Raw genomic sequence first — 17,648 nt, forward strand, 5'->3', positions numbered from 1 at the left:
CCAAAAAAGGCGCTACCTCCCCACCTCATCCCCAAAGTGTGGAAAGTCAGTTGTAATCCCATATGTAGCTTTTAGTGGAAGAGCATTGATTGGGTAGAGCAGCCTTCCCAAACCTGGTGCCCTCCAGATGTGTTGGCTGGGGGATGCTGGGAGTTGTAGTCCAACACATCTAGTTGGGGAAGGCTGGAGTAGAGCTATGAGTCGCCAGCATGGAAGCATCCAAAACAGGGACGACATATCCTATCTATCTCCTTACAAGTGTTTTCTTTCTCTGTTGTTGTTGTTTTTTTACAGGGTCCTGTGCGCATAACTCCTGAACTTGCTGCTTCTCCTACAGTGGGATATGTTTCCATAAGCCAGAAACCTGAAGCTGTAGTACATGCTATGAAGGTAAATCTGCATATTTATGCTTAGCAAGCCCCACTTTGCATTCTGGCCCAAGAGAAGGAGATCACGAGGAAGGACACTGAAGAGTCCTATGCTGAGATGTGACATAGGAACATAGGAAGCTGCTTTATTGTTGTTGTTCAGTCGTTCAGTCATGTCCGACTCTTCGTGACCCCATGGACCATAGCACTCCAGGCCTTCCTGTCCTGCGCTCTCTCCCGGAGCGTGCTCAAGTTCATATTCATTGCATCGGTGATGCTATCTAGCCGTCTCATCCTCTGCCGTCCCCTTCTCCTTTTGCCTTCAATCTTTCCCAGCATCAGGGTCTTTTCCAGAGAGTTTTCTCTTCGCATTAGGTGGCCGAAATATTTGAGCTTCAGCTTCAGTATCTGTCCTTCCAATGAGCACTCAGGGTTGATTTCCTTTAGGATAGACTGATTTGACCTCCTTGCAGTCCAGGGCACTCGTAAGAGTCTTCTCCAGCACCACAGTTCGAAAGCATCAATTCTTCGGCGCTCAGCCTTCCTTATAGTCCAGCTCTCACAGCCATACATTACTACTGGGAAAACCATAGCTTTGATTAGACGGACCTTTGTCGGCAAGGTGATGTCTCTGCTTCTTACTATGCTGTCTAGGTTTGCCATAGCTTTCCTCCCAAGGAGCAAGCATCTTTTAATTTCATGGCTACAGTTACCGTCTGTGGTGATCTTGGAGCCCAAGAAAGTAAAATCTGTCACTGCTTCCATTTCTTCCCCTTCTATATGCCATGATAGGGCCAGATGCCATGATCTTCATTTTTTTAATGTTGAGTTTCAAACCAGCTTTTGAACTCTCCTCTTTCACCCTCAACAAGAGGCTCTTTAGATCCTCTTCGCTTTCTGCCATTAGGGTGGTATCCTCTGCATATTGGAGGTTGTTGATAATTCTCCCAGCAATCTTAATTCCGACCTCTGATTCATCCAACCCGGCATTTCTCATGATGTACTCTGCATGTAAGTTAAATAAGCAGGGTGACAATATGCAGCCTTGTCGTACTCCTTTCCCAATTTTGAACCACTCAGTTGTTCCATGTCTGGTTCTTACTGTTGCTTCTTGACCCTCGTACAGGTTTCTCAGGAGACAGGTAAGGTGGTCTGGTACTCCCATCACTTTAAGAATTTGCCACATTTTGTTGTGATCCACACAATCAAAGGCTTTAGCATAGTCAATGAAGCAGAAATAGACGTTTTTCTGGAATTCTCTTGCTTTCTCCATGATCCAGCGAATGTTGGCGATTTGATCTCTAGTTCCTCTGCCTCTGCGTTGCCCTTCTTTGGAATTGGAATGTAAACTGACCTTTTCCAGTCTTGTGGCCATTGTTGAGTGTTCCACATTTGTTGGCATATTGAATGCAGCACTTTAACAGCATCATCTTTTAGGATTTTAAATAGCTCAGCTGGAAGACTCATCTCCACTAGCTTTGTTGTTAGTAATGCTTCCTAAGGCCCACTTGACTTCACTCTCGAGGATGTCCGGCTCACGTTCAGTGACCGCACTATCATGGCTATCAGGGACATTCACATCTTTTCTGTATAGTTCTTCTGTGTATTCTTTCCACCTCTTCTTAATCTCATCTGCTTCTGTTAGGTCCCTGCCTTCTTTGTCCTTTATCATGCCCATCTTTGCACAAAACATTCCCTTGAGATCTCCGATTTTCTTGAGATCTCTAGTCTTTCCCATTCTGTTGTTTTCCTCGATTTCTTTGCATTGTTCATTTAAGAAGGCCTTCTTGTCTCTCCTTGCTATTCTCTGGAACTCTGCATTCAGTTGGATATATCTTCCCCTTTCCCCCTTGCTTTTTGCTTCCCTTCTTTCCTCAGCTACTTGTAAAGCCTCATCAGACAGCCACTTGGCTTTCTTGCATTTCTTTTTCTTTGGGATGGATTGAGTTGCTGCCTCCTGAACAGTGTTACGGACCTCCGTCCATAGTTCCTCAGGCACTCTGTCTATCAGGTCTAATCCCTGAAATCTATTCCTCACCTCCACTGTATATTCATCAGGGATATGATTTAGGTCATACCTGAATGGTTTAGTGGTTTTCCCTATGTTCTTCAATTTAAGCCAAAATTTTGCAACAAGAAGCTCATGCTCTGAGCCACAGTTAGCTCCAGGTCTTGCTTTGACTGACTGTATAGAGCTTCTCCATCTTTGGCTGCAAAGGACATAATCAATCTGATTTCGATATTGACCATCTGGTGATGTCCATGTGTAGAGTCGTCTCTTGTGCTGTAGGAAAGGAGTGTTTGCTATGATCAACGTGTTCTCTTGGCAAAACTCTATTAGCTTTTGTCCTGCTTCATTTTGTACACCCAGGCCATGCCTGCCTGTTATCCCAGTGATTTCTTGACTTCCTACTTTAGCATTCCAATCCCCTATGATGAAGAGGACGTTTTTTTTTGGTGTTAGTTCTAGAAGGTGTTGTAGGTCTTCATAGAACCCATCAGCCTCAGCTTCTTCGGCATCAGTGGTTGGGGCATAGACTTGAATTACTGTGATGTTGAATGGTTTGCCTTGGATTCGTACTGAGATCATTCTATCGTTTTTAAGATTGTACCCCAGTACTGCTTTTCCCACCCTTTTGTTGACTAGCAGTGCTACTCCATTTCTTCTAAGGGATTCTTGCCCACAATAGTAGATCTGATGGTCACCTGAATTAAATTCACCCATGCCTGTCCATTTTAGTTCACTGATTCCCAAGATGTCGATGTTCAATCCTGCCATCTCATGTTTGACCACCTCCAGCTTACCTTGATTCATTGATCTGACATTCCAGGTTCCTAAACAATATTGTTCTTTACAGCATCGGACTTTCTTTTCACCACCAGATACATCCACAGCTGAGTGTCCTTTCAGCTTTGGCCCAGCCGCTTCACTCTTTCTGGCGCTACTTGGAAATTCCCTCTGCTCTTCCCCAGTAGTATATTGGACACCTTCCGACCTGAGGGGCTCATCTTCCGGCGTCATCTCTTTTAGCCTTGTGATACGTTCCATGGGGTTTTCTTGGCAAGAATACTGGAGTGGGTTGCCATTTCCTTCTCCAGTGGACCACATTTGGTCAGAACTCTCCTCCATGACCTGTCCGTCTTGGGTGGCCCTGCACGGCATAGCTTATGGCTTCACTGAGTTACGCAAGCCCCTTCGCCACAACAAGGCAGTGATCCATGAAGGGGAGGAAGCTGCTTTACATTGAGTCAGACCATGGATTCATCCAGCCCAATATTATTTTATTTATTTATTTATTGCATTTATACCCCGCCTTTTTTCCTCTTGCAAGGAACCCAAGACGGCTTACATTATCCTTCTCCTCTCCATTTTATCCTCACAACAACAACCCTGTGAGGTGGGTTGGGCTGAGAGTGTGTGACTGGCCCAAAGTCACCCAGTGAGCTTCCATGGCCGAGTGGGGACTAGAACCCGGATCTCCCAGCTCCTAGTCCAACACTCTTGCCACTACACCACACTGGCTCATCCTTTGACACCAACTGGCAGGAGCTCTCCAGAGTTTCAGACAGGGGCTTTTCGAGCCCTATCTGGAGATGCTGGCAGTTGAACCTGGGACCTTCTACATGCAAATCAGGTGTTCTGCTACTGAGCTACAGCCCCTCCCTTAACCTGGGAGGTCTTGCATCTTTTGAAAGTTCACATGCCTGAACTTAGGCTATGCACTCATGATGTAGCAGAAAGGTGAGGTGATGGTGACACCAGACTGAGGACACGGGAATAGAAGCAGCAGACGCAGGTGCTGCATAGCTGTGCACTCTCTGGCTAGGGAAGATATTTCCAGGGGGTTGGAGGCAAGGGGTAGCATCCAACACTGCCTGTGCACCTCCACTGATTATGTTGCACCAGCAGGACCCACCACTGACACAACAGGAAGTTAGCGCTTCCTAGAGCAAACTTGGAAATGAGCCAAAATGCTCATTTCCGGAACAGGTCAACAAAGCTCCATTCTGCAAGTTCTGCTCACTGGTTCTGTTCTGGAACTCTCTATTCTAGGGTTGCCACCTTCCTTCCTTCCTTCCTATACTGCCCAATAGCCAAAGCTGGCTGGGTGGTTCATGAAAATTAAAACCACAAAGCGCAGCATAAAACAATATAAAATAGGAAAGCTTAAAACCACAATATAACAGTACAAACAGAATAAAACCTAGCAGAAATAGAGAGATTTATAAAGATTAAATTAAATGCAGATTTAATGCAGATGTAAATGCAGATTAAATTAAATTAATTAAGGATTAAATTCAGAGATTTATAACACTTAAAACCACAATATAACCAGCACAACCAGAATAACACCTAGCCGCAATGCAGATATTTAAAATACAGATTTAAAACACCAGAGCTAAAAGACTAAGAAGCTAAAATGCTAAAATACTGGGAGAATAAAAAGGTCTTCACCTGGCTCCAGAAGGAATACAATGTAGGTGCCAGGCAAACCTCGCTAGGGAGCTCATTCCACAGGAAACCTTCTCTTTCCTGGCAGTGCTCCTGTGCCTTTTACGGCCTGACATGCAGGAATTAAGCAGGTGGAGTAAGCTGTCACTTTATTGACAAACTTTGGAAAACTTCCCCTTAATATTCTGTTTGCCCGGTGTTCTGTTAAAGCAGGGGTGCAGAACCTCTTTCAGCCTAAGGGCTGAATTCCATTTCAGAGAAGCTCTCAGGGGCTGCATTCCAGTGGTGGGCGGGGCCAAAGGTAAAAAGGGGCGGGGCCAAAGGCAAAAGGGGGCAGGCCAACATACAAAATAATACCAGCGCATTGAAGTGTAAAGGTCTTGCTGCCAGTACCCAAGCTTTAGGAGAGGCATTTCAAGCTTTTAGAAGGGGACGGGGCAGGTGCACAAAAGCTAGGAGATCACCAAACGATTGGTGGTTGGGGGAAAGTGACTGGGTACAGGGGATGGGGGTGTGGCCTTCTGGGGAACCCCAGAGGGCTTGATTGGGACCCCAGGAGGAACAGATGTGGCCCCCCAGGCCTGAAATTCCCAACTCTTGTGTTAGAGACACAGGAACAAGGCCAGAGGGGGAAAAAGTGGCAACCCTAGGAGAAAAAGGACCACTGAGGATCCAACTAGAGTTGCCACTTTTTTTTATTTTTCTAGACAGGATAGGCAAATGTTCAACAGGTGCAGTTTCCTGCATCAGTGCACCTTGATGCAATCCAGTGCTAGTAGACATCATATTTAAAAACAGGTCTATTCTTCATTTATTGAATGGTAAAATGCCATTCAAATCTTGTACTTACAATAGAGAACAAGATATGAAGATACCGTGTGTATTTACTTTACTGGAAAGTTTCATGCTGGCAATAGGGCATGATGGAGAGTCTCAGCCTGGATTACAGGCAAGCATTAATTAAGCTGCCCCATCTTGCTCAGTGCATTTGCCCTGTGGAGTTACCCAGTACTGGGCTTCCAGCATGATGTTTCCAGGGCTGTGCACAGAGGTTTGATTGTTGAGTATCGTTGTTGTTGTTGTTGTTCAGTCGTTCAGTCGTGTCCGACTCTTCGTGACCCCATGGACCATAGCACGCCAGGCCTTCCTGTCCTGCGCTCTCTCCCGGAGCGTGCTCAAGTTCATATTCATTGCATCCGTGATGCCATCTAGCCATCTCATCCTCTGCCGTCCCCTTCTCCTTTTGCCTTCAGTCTTTCCCAGCATCAGGGTCTTTTCCAGGGAGTTTTCTCTTCGCATTAGGTGGCCAAAATATTGGAGCTTCAGCTTCATTATCTGTCCTTCCAATGAGCACTCAGGGTTGATTTCCTTTAGGATGGACTGATTTGACCTCCTTGCAGTCCAGGGGACTCGTAAGAGTCTTCTCCAGCACCACAGTTCGAAAGCATCAATTCTTCGGCGCTCAGCCTTCCTTATAGTCCAGCTCTCACAGCCATACATTACTACTGGGAAAACCATAGCTTTGATTAGACGGACCTTTGTCGGCAAGGTGATGTCTCTGCTTCTTACTATGCTGTCTAGGTTGACCATAGCTTTCCTCGCAAGGAGCAAGCGTCTTTTAATTTCATGGCTACAGTCACCGTCTGCGGTGATCTTGGAACCCAAGAAAGTAAAATCTGTCACTGCTTCCATTTCTTCCCCTTCCATATGCCAGGAAGTGATGGGGCCAGATGCCATGATCTTCGTTTTTTTAATGTTGAGTTTCAAACCAGCTTTTGCACTCTCTTCTTTCACCCTCAACAAGAGGCTCTTTAGATCCTCTTCGCTTTCTGCCATTAGGGTGGTATCGTCTGCATATCGGAGGTTGTTGATAATTCTCCCGGCAATCTTAATTCCGACCTCTGATTCATCCAACCCGGCATTTCTCATGATGTACTCTGCATATAAGTTAAATAAGCAGGGTGACAATATGCAGCCTTGTCGTACTCCTTTCCCAATTTTGAACCAATCGGTTGTTCCATGTCTGGTTCTTACTGTTGCTTCTTGACCCTCGTACAGGTTTCTCAGGAGACAGGTAAGGTGGTCTGGTACTCCCATCACTTTAAGAATTTGCCACAGTTTGTTGTGATCCACACAATCAAAGGCTTTAGCGTAGTCAATGAAGCAGAAATAGACGTTTTTCTGGAATTCTCTTGCTTTCTCCATGATGCAGCGAATGTTGGCGATTTGATCTCTAGTTCCTCTGCCTCTTCGAAACCCAGCTTGTACTTCCGGTAATTCTCGGTTCGCATACTGCTGAAGCCTAGCTTGTAGGATTTTGAGCATCACCTTGCTGGCATGTGAAATGAGCGCAATTGTGCGGTAGTTTGAACACTCTTTGGCGTTGCCCTTCTTTGGAATTGGAATGTAAACTGACCTTTTCCAGTCTTGTGGCCACTGTTGAGTGTTCCAGATTTGTTGGCATATTGAATGCAGCACTTTAACAGCATCATCTTTTAGGATTTTAAATAGCTCGGCTGGAATACTGTCATCTCCGCTAGCTTTGTTGTTACTAATGCTTCCTAAGGCCCACTTGACTTCACTCTCTAGGATGTCCGGCTCAAGTTCAATGACCGCACTATCATGGCTATCAGGGACATTCAGCTCTTTCCTGTATAGTTCTTCTGTGTATTCTTGCCACCTCTTCTTAATCTCATCTGCTTCTGTTAGGTCCCTGCCTTCTTTGTCCTTTATCATGCCCGTCTTTGCACAAAACGTTCCCTTGAGATCTCCAATTTTCTTGAAGAGATCTCTAGTCTTTCCCATTCTGTTGTTTTCCTCGATTTCTTTGCATTGTTCATTTAAGAAGGCCTTCTTGTCTCTCCTTGCTATTCTCTGGAACTCTGCATTCAGTTGGGTATATCTTCCCCTTTCTCCCTTGCTTTTCGCTTCCCTTCTTTCGTGAGCTACTTGTAAAGCCTCATCAGACAGCCACTTGGCTTTCTTGCATTTCTTTTTCTTTGGGATGGATTTCGTTGCTGCCTCCTGAACAATGTTACGGACCTCCGTCCATAGTTCCTCAGGCACTCTGTCTATCAGGTCTAATCCCTGAAATCTATTCCTCACCTCCACTGTATATTCATCAGGGATATGATTTAGGTCATACCTGAACGGTTTAGTGGTTTTCCCGACTTTCTTCAATTTAAGCCGAAATTTTGCAAGAAGCAGCTCATGATCTGAGCCACAGTCAGCTCCAGGTCTTGTTTTTACTGACTGTATGGAGCTTCTCCATCTTTGGCTGCAAAGGACATAATCAATCTGATTTCGATATTGACCATCTGGTGATGTCCATGTGTAGAGTCGCCTCTTGTGCTGTTGGAAAAGAGTGTTTGCTATGATCAGCATGTTCTCTTGGCAAAACTCTATTAGCTTTTGTCCTGCTTCATTTTGTACACCAAGGCCATGCTTGCCTGTTATCCCGGTGATTTCTTGACTTCCTACTTTAGCATTCCAATCCCCTATGATGAAGAGGACATCTTTTTTTGGTGTTAGTTCTAGAAGGCGTTGTAGGTCTTCATAGAACCGATCAACCTCAGCTTCTTCGGCCTCAGTGGTTGGGGCATAGACTTGAATTACTGTGATGTTGAATGGTTTGCCTTGGATTCGTACTGAGATCATTCTATCATTTTTAAGATTGTACCCCAGTACTGCTTTTCCCACCCTTTTGTTGACTATGAGTGCTACTCCATTTCTTCTAAGGGATTCTTGCCCACAATAGTAGATATGATAGTCACCTGAATTAAATTCGCCCATGCCTGTCCATTTGAGTTCGCTGATTCCCAAGATGTCGATGTTCAATCTTGCCATCTCATGTTTGACCACCTCCAGCTTACCTTGATTCATTGATCTGACATTCCAGGTTCCTAAACAATATTGTTCTTTACAGCATCGGATTTTCTTTTCACCACCAGACACATCCACAGCTGAGTGTCCTTTCGGGTTTGGCCCAGCCGCTTCACTCTTTCTGGAGCTACTTGGAAATACCCTCTGCTCTTCCCCAGTAGCATATTGGACACCTTCCGACCTGAGGGGCTCATCTTCCGGCGTCATCTCGTTTAGCCTTGTGATACATTCCATGGGGTTTTCTTGGCAGGAATACTGGAGTGGGTTGCCATTTCCTTCTCCAGTGGACCACATTTTGTCAGAACTCTCTGCCATGACCTGTCCGTCTTGGGTGGCCCTTCACGGCATAGCTTATGGCTTCATTGAGTTACGCAAGCCCCTTCGCCACAACAAGGCAGTGATCCATGAAGGGGTGTTGAGTATCACAGGCATACAAAAGCCAAATGAGTTGGTTCCACGGTCTGCATCCTGCGGGATCAGTAATTCTTAACTTTTCATTAGAGATCTAGTTTTATTTGTCGGCTACTAAATCCCCCTTGCTTCCTCTTGTATCCCTGCCCCCTTTGAAAAAGAAAAGCAAATGGATTGAATTAATTTAAGCAAAGCCATGAAGTCATGCAAACATGCCATTAGTCCAAACTATGTCGGCTAAGTTAGTGGGTAATGCAATTTTTAAAGTAGGTTAAGGGCCCTAAGAGAATGACCTACTTTTGTAACTGAGACTTTAACACACAGCAGCAAAAAAATGAAACATCACTCTGGTTCTAAATGGTCAATCTGCAGTGCTTCAATGAAATGTGAAATTTAGCCCTGTAAAACACCTCATTCGATTGAGCATTTGTGTATATGAACCAGAACAAACAAAATTCATTACAGTGTTAATCCAGATTTTGGCACCAAGAAAGAAACTGGATTTTCCACTCTGAATTTTAATTTATTATGGGATTTCCTTGGTTGGTTCTTCTTTTCTTTTTTTTTGCCAGAGATGACTGAGGAATTATTTAGGGTACTATAGTCCCAAGCCTTTTCTACTGAAAGTACTTCTCCAACCGCCTCCTGAAATTTTGCCACACTTTTTTTTTTTTTTTTACAAATTTGTCACAGTAGGGCTAGAAACTTGTATCTTAAAAAAATGAAAGCTGAATCTGATGGACACACGTTTTCATATTTCTTGAAATGGTTCAGTACATGATCAGTTGTTGTCATTAAAAAAAAATAGCACCCAAGTACTTCTCTCAGGGTGGGGGTGGCAGGTATGGCCTTTTCCTCAGACCAAACATCCATCTAGCCTAGCATTCTGTTTCCAACAATGGCTGGTCAGATTAGCAGCTCATAAGCAGGATTTGATGGAGAGAACTATGCCCTGCAGTTTGTCCTCAACACATGGTAATCAGAGGAATAACAGGGTTGTTATAATTAAGAGTGCAAAAACAGTGCCATTTAAGAATGTATATAATGGCTGGGATCCAGAATTTGCTCCCTTTGGTGGGAGCATCCTCCAAGCAGAGTTTGTTTATTTATTTATTTTGAACAGTTATAGACCACCTTATCTGCCAAAAAGCCATCAAGACAGTATACAACAATTTAAAACAATAAAACCTTAAAACAATAAAACGAGAACATTAACAACTACATATTTTAAAAAGCTAAATTAAAAAGATGCGTCTTTACACCCTTTCTAAAGGCCAAGAGAATGGGGGCCAATCATAGTTCTTGAGGGAGCCCATTCCATAGTTTGGCGGTTGTGCAGGAGAAAACCCTTTTACAGGTGCCTGACAGATGGGCCTCTACAGATAATGGCACCCTCAAAAGGCCCTCTCTTGCAGGTTGTAGTACTCAGGTTCATAGCGAGAAGTTGTTGTTGTTGTTCAGTCGTTCAGTCATGTCCGACTCTTCGTGACCCCATGGACCATAGCACGCCAGGCCTTCCTGTCCTGCGCTCTCTCCCGGAGCGTGCTCAAGTTCATATTCATTGCATCCGTGATGCTATCTAGCCATCTCATCCTCTGCCGTCCCCTTCTCCTTTTGCCTTCAGTCTTTCCCAGCATCAGGGTCTTTTCCAGAGAGTTTTCTCTTCTCATTAGGTGGCCAAAATATTGGAGCTTCAGCTTCAGTATCTGTCCTTCCAATGAGCACTCAGGGTTGATTTCCTTTAGGATTGACTGATTGGATCTCCTTGCAGTCCAGGGCACTCGTAAGAGTCTTCTCCAGCACCACAGTTCGAAAGCATCAATTCTTCAGCGCTCAGCCTTCCTTATAGTCCAGCTCTCACAGCCATACATTACTACTGGGAAAACCATAGCTTTGATTAGACGGACCTTTGTCGGCAAGGTGATGTCTCTGCTTCTTACTATGCTTTCCAGGTTTGCCATAGCTTTCCTCCCAAGGAGCAAGCGTCTTTTAATTTCATGGCTACAGTCACCGTCTGTGGTGATCTTGGAGCCCAAGAAAATAAAATCTGTCACAGCTTCCATTTCTTCCCCTTCTATAAGTGATGGGGCCAGATGCCATGATCTTCGTTTTTTTAATGTTGAGTTTCAAACCAGCTTTTGCACTCTCCTCTTTCACCCTCAACAAGAGGTTCTTTAGATCCTCTTCACTTTCTGCCATTAGGGTGGTATTGTCTGCATATCGAAGGTTGTTGATAATTCTCCCGGCAATCTTAATTCCGACCTGTAATTCGTCCAACCCGGCGTTTCTCATGATGTACTCTGCATATAAGTTAAATAAGCAGGGTGACAATATGCAGCCTTGTCGTACTCCTTTCCCAATTTTGAACCAATCGGTTGTTCCATGTCTGGTTCTTACTGTTGCTTCTTGTCCCTCATACAGGTTTCTCAGGAGACAGGTAAGGTGGTCTGGTACTCCCATCACTTTAAGAATTTGCCACAGTTTGTTGTGATCCACACAATCAAAGGCTTTAGCATAGTCAATGAAGCAGAAATAGACGTTTTTCTGGAATTCTCTTGCTTTCTCCATGATCCAGCGAATGTTGGCGATTTGATCTTTAGTTCCTCTGCCTCTTTGAAACCCAGCTTGTACTTCTGGTAGTTCTCAGTTCGCATACTGCTGAAGCCTAGCTTGTAGGATTTTGAGCATCACCTTGCTGGCATGTGAAATGAGCGCAATTGTGCGGTGGTTTGAACACTCTTTGGCGTTGCCCTTCTTTGGAATTGGAATGTAAACTGACCATTTCCAGTCTTGCGGCCACTGTTGAGTGTTCCAAATTTGTTGGCATATTGAGTGCAGCACTTTAACAGCATCATCTTTTAGGATTTTAAATAGCTCAGCTGGAAGACTGTCATCTCCGCTAGCTTTGTTGTTACTAATGCTTCCTAAGGCCCACTTGACTTCACTCTCGAGGATGTCCGGCTCACGTTCAGTGACCGCACTGTCATGGCTATCGGGAACATTATGATCTTTCCTGTATAGTTCTTCTGTGTATTCTTGCCACCTCTTCTTAATCTCATCTGCTTCTGTTAGATCCCTGCCTTCTTTGTCCTTTATCATGCCCGTCCTTGCACAAAACGTTCCCTTGAGATCTCCGATTTTCTTGAAATGATCTCTAGTCTTTCCCATTCTATTGTTTTCCTCGATTTCTTTGCATTGTTCATTTAAGAAGGCCTTCTTGTCTCTCCTTGCTATTCTCTGGAACTCTGCATTCAGCTGGATATATCTTCCCCTTTCTCCCTTGCTTTTCGCTTCCCTTCTTTCCTCAGCTACTTGTAAAGCCTCATCAGACAGCCACTTGGCTTTCTTGCATTTCTTTTTCTTTGGGATGGATTGAGTTGCTGCCTCCTGAACAATGTTACGGACCTCCGTCCATAGTTCCTCAGGCACTCTGTCTATCAGGTCTAATCCCTGAAATCTATTCCTCACCTCCACTGTATATTCATCAGGGATATGATTTAGGTCATACCTGAATGGTTTAGTGGTTTTCCCTACGTTCTTCAATTTAAGCTGACATTTTGCAACAAGAAGCTTATGATCTGAGCCACAGTCAGCTCCAGGTCTTGTTTTGACTGACTGTATAGAGCTTCTCCATCTTTGGCTGCAAAGGACATAATTAATCTGATTTCGATATTGACCATCTGGTGATGTCCATGTGTAGAGTCGCCTCTTGTGCTGTTGGAAAAGAGTGTTTGCTATGATCAGCGTGTTCTCTTGGCAAAACTCTATTAGCTTTTGTCCTGCTTAATTTTGTACACCAAGGCCATGCCTGCCTGTTATCCCGGTGATTTCTTGACTTCCTACTGTAGCATTCCAATCCCCTATGATGAAGAGGACATCTTTTTTTGGTGTTCGTTCTAGAAGGTGTTGTAGGTCTTCATAAAACCGATCAACCTCAGCTTCTTCGGCATCAGTGTTTGGGGCATAGACTTGAATTACTGTGATGTTGAATGGTTTGCCTTGGATTCATACTGAGAGCATTCTATCGTTTTTAAGATTGTACCCCAGTACTGCTTTTCCCACCCTTTTGTTGACTAGCAGTGCTACTCCATTTCTTCTAAGGGATTCTTGCCCACAGTAGTAGATATGATGGTCACCTGAATTAAATTTGCCCATGCCTGTCCATTTTAGTTCGCTGATTCCCAAGATGTCGATGTTCAATCTTGCCATCTCATGTTTGACCACCTCCAGCTTACCTTGATTCATTGATCTGACATTCCAGGTTCCTAAACAATATTGTTCTTTACAGCATCGGATTTTCTTTTCACCACCAGACACATCCACAGCTGAGTGTCCTTTCGGGTTTGGCCCAGCCGCTTCACTCTTTCTGGAGCTACTTGGAAATACCCTCTGCTCTTCCCCAGTAGTATATTGGACATCTTCCGACCTGAGGGACTCATCTTCCGGCATCGTATCTTTTAGCCTTGTGATACGTTCCATGGGGTTTTCTTGGCAAGAATACTGGAGTGGGTTGCCATTTCCTTCTCCAGTGGACCACATTTTGTCAGAACTCTCTGCCATGACCTGTCCATCTTGGGTGGCCCCGCACGGCATAGCTTATGGCTTCACTGAGTTACGCAAGCCCCTTCTCCACAACAAGGCAGTGATCCATGAAGGGGCATAGTGAGAAGGCAGTTCCTTAAATAACCAGAGCCTGGACCACTTAGGGCTTTGAAGGTTAAAACCGACACCTTGAATTGCACCCGGAAAGCACCAAGGAAACAGTGCTGGTCTTTCAAGGCAGGTGTAATGTGGTCCCAACTAGTATTGTGCTGAAAATTTCTCCCACATTTTTTTCGACCATTCTCATTTCATTTGGCAGTTGAAGAGAAATTGCTTTTGAAAGAAATTCAATGGTGAAGAAATTTTGGAGAAAATCTCATGGGCTGGGTATGGGTTTCTTGAGCTTCTTACTTGGGAGGTGGCCGAGCAGTGAGCACAAGTGTCCTGTTTTTCATTGTACAATAATCTCTCCAGCTGCCTGTAGCTTCCTCGGCTTCCTACACTTCAATTAAAGCCCAGTTTAAGGCACCATGAAGTAATTCCTCCCACAGGGCTTTTTCAGATCAGGACATGCAGGCAGCCTGGGAGGCTAGCTGTGGTTAGGTAAGCTCAAAAACACTACAAAAATGCATTTTAAAGCATCCTGTATGAGGCAGAACAATGGGGGGGGGAGAAAACTTTCATGGGGGGTAGGGGCCTCTTTCATCAGGGGAGAAAACTTTCAGGAAATTGGAGGACAGATTTTGGCTGAGCAGTAACTCCTATCTCATCCCTGGAGCTAGACACAACACTACCCCCACCTGCATTGTGATGAATGCAAATTGGGGGCTGGCCTGCCAAGACAGGTGATGCTGTTGCAGCACAAAACCCACAAAACCCTTACCAAAAAAGAAAGAAGCTGTGCTACAACCCCAGCCAGTGGGGAGCCCTGCCTGTGAGAAACTGTTGAGAATTTCTCATCCCTCTGGAGAAATTTGGTGAAAATGTCTCCCAAATTTTTCTGCCCACAAATAAGGTGGAGAATTTCAAGAGGCCATTTGCACACAGCTCTAGTCCCAACACAGTACACCGCTCATGGAACATTCTTGTCAGCACCTTTCACCAGTTCTCCTCGCAGCCTCATGTGCCCCCCCCCCCAATATCTGCTCCAAATGGTGGTGGGGCTTCTGAAATGTGGGGAGGGGCTGCAGGGGAGGGGGAAATTGGCAGAAATCATCTCCCACTGGTGGGACGTCCACTTCATTTCGGTCCCATCCATGAACAGAAGGACTCTTCTGTTCATGAAAGCCGAGTTAGGATCCAGGCTAATGGAGAATGAGGTCATCACAAAACATTATAAAGTTTACATTCCAGTTGAAGTGATTAGAATATTCCTTGAGACAGTGGCATGTACAATGGAACTAAAGAAGTTGCCTTATACTGAGTCAGACTGTCAATCCATCTAGCACAATGTTGTCGACACTGACTGGCAGCAGCTGTGCAGGTTTCCAGGCAGGAGTCTTCCCTAGCCCTGCCAGGAAAAACTGGGGATTGAACCTGAAGCCTTTTGCATTCTCTACCACTGAGCTATGGCCCTTGCCTAACCACTCACAGATCACTCTGGGAGGGATTTGTCTCTTTTTCCTTACAGTAGCACAATTTGGAGCAGGAGAAACAGAGAAATGGAGTCAGACCTTTGGTCTGTCCAACTTACAGTGCAATCCAATGCAGGTCTACTCAGAACTAATTCTCACTGAGTTCAATCAGAGTTACTCCCAAGTAAGTAGGTATAGGATTACAAGCGAAACAAAATGAGGACAACAGTTGCAAATACAACCAACCAACATATTTCTAAAGAGGAGACAATTACTGTAATTAAAGCGTTGAACTCTAATATGCATGCAAAAGACTTATGTGCATTTTATTACTGAGTGTATGTATTGTACATACATATGTATTGTACATGAGGTGAAATCCAAATATACAATGCCTTTAGGCTAATAAGAATAAACTCACCCCCAAATTCCAAAAACTGCAATGCACACATGTGCTGTTGGAATGAAAGGCACTAAGATCTAATTTCTGGATAAACAAGTATATATTTTTAAAGAAATAACATGTTGGTGGGGTTTATTGTTAATAGCCTCCAGGCACTGTATATTTGGATTTTATTCCAGTACTTTTATATGTACAGTACTGTGCAAAAGACTTAGGCCGCCATTAGATTTGTTGTTTTAGCAATGGTATAATGACCATATATACTTATTTCTCAGTCTCTTCGTTAGAATACAACCAGAAAATACAGGAAATTTGTATGCAGTATTCAGCAATAGAAAAAAAAAAATCAGAAAAAACAGCTTCCATAGGCTAAAGTGGCAAATATTTAGTGTGACCTCCCCTTACACTAGAGTAACAGCAGGCGCCTGGCCAGGAATGGTCTTCATGAAAGGGTAGCAGCCAAGAAACCACTTTTGTGGAAAGGGAACAGGGTGAAAAGGCTATGATATGCTAAAGCTCACAAAGATTGGAATGAGGATCAGTGGAAAAGAGTATTATGGAGTGATGAATCCAAGTTTGACATTTTGGGGTCCAATCGTTGACAATATGTGAGAAGAAGAGTTGGGGAGAGATGGATGAATGAGTGCTTGCAGCCTTCAGTGAAACATGGTGGAGGGTGTGTCCTGGTTTGGGGCTGCATTTCTGCCAGTGGTGTTGGCGATCTTGTCCGTATTGATGGGATCATGAATGCTGAAAAGTACAGACAGGTTTGAATTCATCATGCCATTCCTCTAAAGCGCCTGATTGGGAATGGTTTCATTTTTCAGCATGTTAACAATCCCAAGCACACTGCTAATGCAGTGAAATCATAATTAGCGAGGAAAACAGCTGATAAAACACCGACAGTCATGGACTGGCCTCCACAGAGTCCAGCCCTGAATATTATAGAGGCAGTATGGGATCACCTGGACAGAGAAAGAAGTAAAAGACAACCTACATCTAAAGAAGAACTCTGGGAAGTGCTGAAAGAAGCCTGGTATAATATACCAGAAGATTACTTCAGAAAACTTCAGGACAGTCTCCCCAAAAGAGTTCAAGATGTGCTTAGAGCCAAGGGAGGTCACACTAAATACTGACTTTTGCCTGTACATATTTCCTGTATTTTCTGTTTGTATCTTAATACAGAGACCGAAAAATAATCATGGATGGTCATTAAAACTTTGCTAAACAACAAAGCTGGTGATGGCCTAAGACTTTTGCACAGCACTGTATATTAGAGTTCAGTGATTTAGAGAGCAATCCTATGGCCTGTAGACAGCATCTGGGGGGGCCATAGGGTAGTTCAGATTCATGGATCTGAGGTCAGAGTCAGTGCTCTGACCTCAGACCCAGGAGTCCAAGCTCCCCTCCCCCTTTCAGCCAGTGCAGAGAGAACTGTGCTGGCTGCCTGTCTGAGGCTGCAAGGGTGACCTCAGAGAAGGGGGCAGTTCTGAGGGAGGGGAGGGGACTGGGGAAGCTATCCCCAGCCTCCTTCCCTCCCCCTCCCACTAGCTAGAGCCCTAGCTAGACAGGCGGAAACGCAGAGTGGGAGAAGTGCCTCCGTGCTCCTCCCACTCTGTATAGGATGACCGTCAATTTCCGGGTTTGGAAGCTGACGTGCATCTGGATAATATTGCAGCCTTCATTACAGTAGTTGTGTGCTCCTTTGCACTTGTTGATATAGGATTACACCCCTAGTATCATTGCATTTAGAGATCTCGGGTGATGTATTGCTCTTCTGTATTAGGAACTATATGACTTCACGGCTATACAGGCAGGATGTGCTTGACGTTTGTATGTGGGTTTGTAATGCTGAATGTAGTTCACATGCTTTTCTGGAACCCCCAAAATACTAACAGTTAACTTGATGTATGTGGATGAGTGGTTTAGACTGTACTCTATAATGTTTTACTGTAGATTGTAACTTTCCATTCTTGCCCCCTTTTCCATCCATGTGTGCATGTGTGTTGAGATTT

At 44.4% G+C, this 17,648-nt stretch overlaps 1 protein-coding gene across 4 annotated transcripts in view; it reads left to right on the plus strand.

Moving 5' to 3' along the window:
- The window catches only part of CCDC85C (coiled-coil domain containing 85C), a 264,264-nt gene that overhangs the window by 234,370 nt on the left and 12,246 nt on the right, over positions 1-17,648 (plus strand). For all 4 annotated transcript variants that reach the window (XM_084839276.1, XM_084839267.1, XM_084839285.1 and 1 more), the window contains one exon: positions 295-390. In XM_084839276.1, coding sequence (XP_084695402.1) covers positions 295-390 — 96 coding nt within the window. The remainder of the gene's footprint in view (positions 1-294; positions 391-17,648) is intronic.

The sequence above is a fragment of the Heloderma suspectum genome, chromosome 1, assembly GCF_057233095.1.
Source record: "Heloderma suspectum isolate Gila_16-S chromosome 1, 16-S_ref, whole genome shotgun sequence".
NCBI lineage: Eukaryota > Metazoa > Chordata > Lepidosauria > Squamata > Helodermatidae > Heloderma > Heloderma suspectum.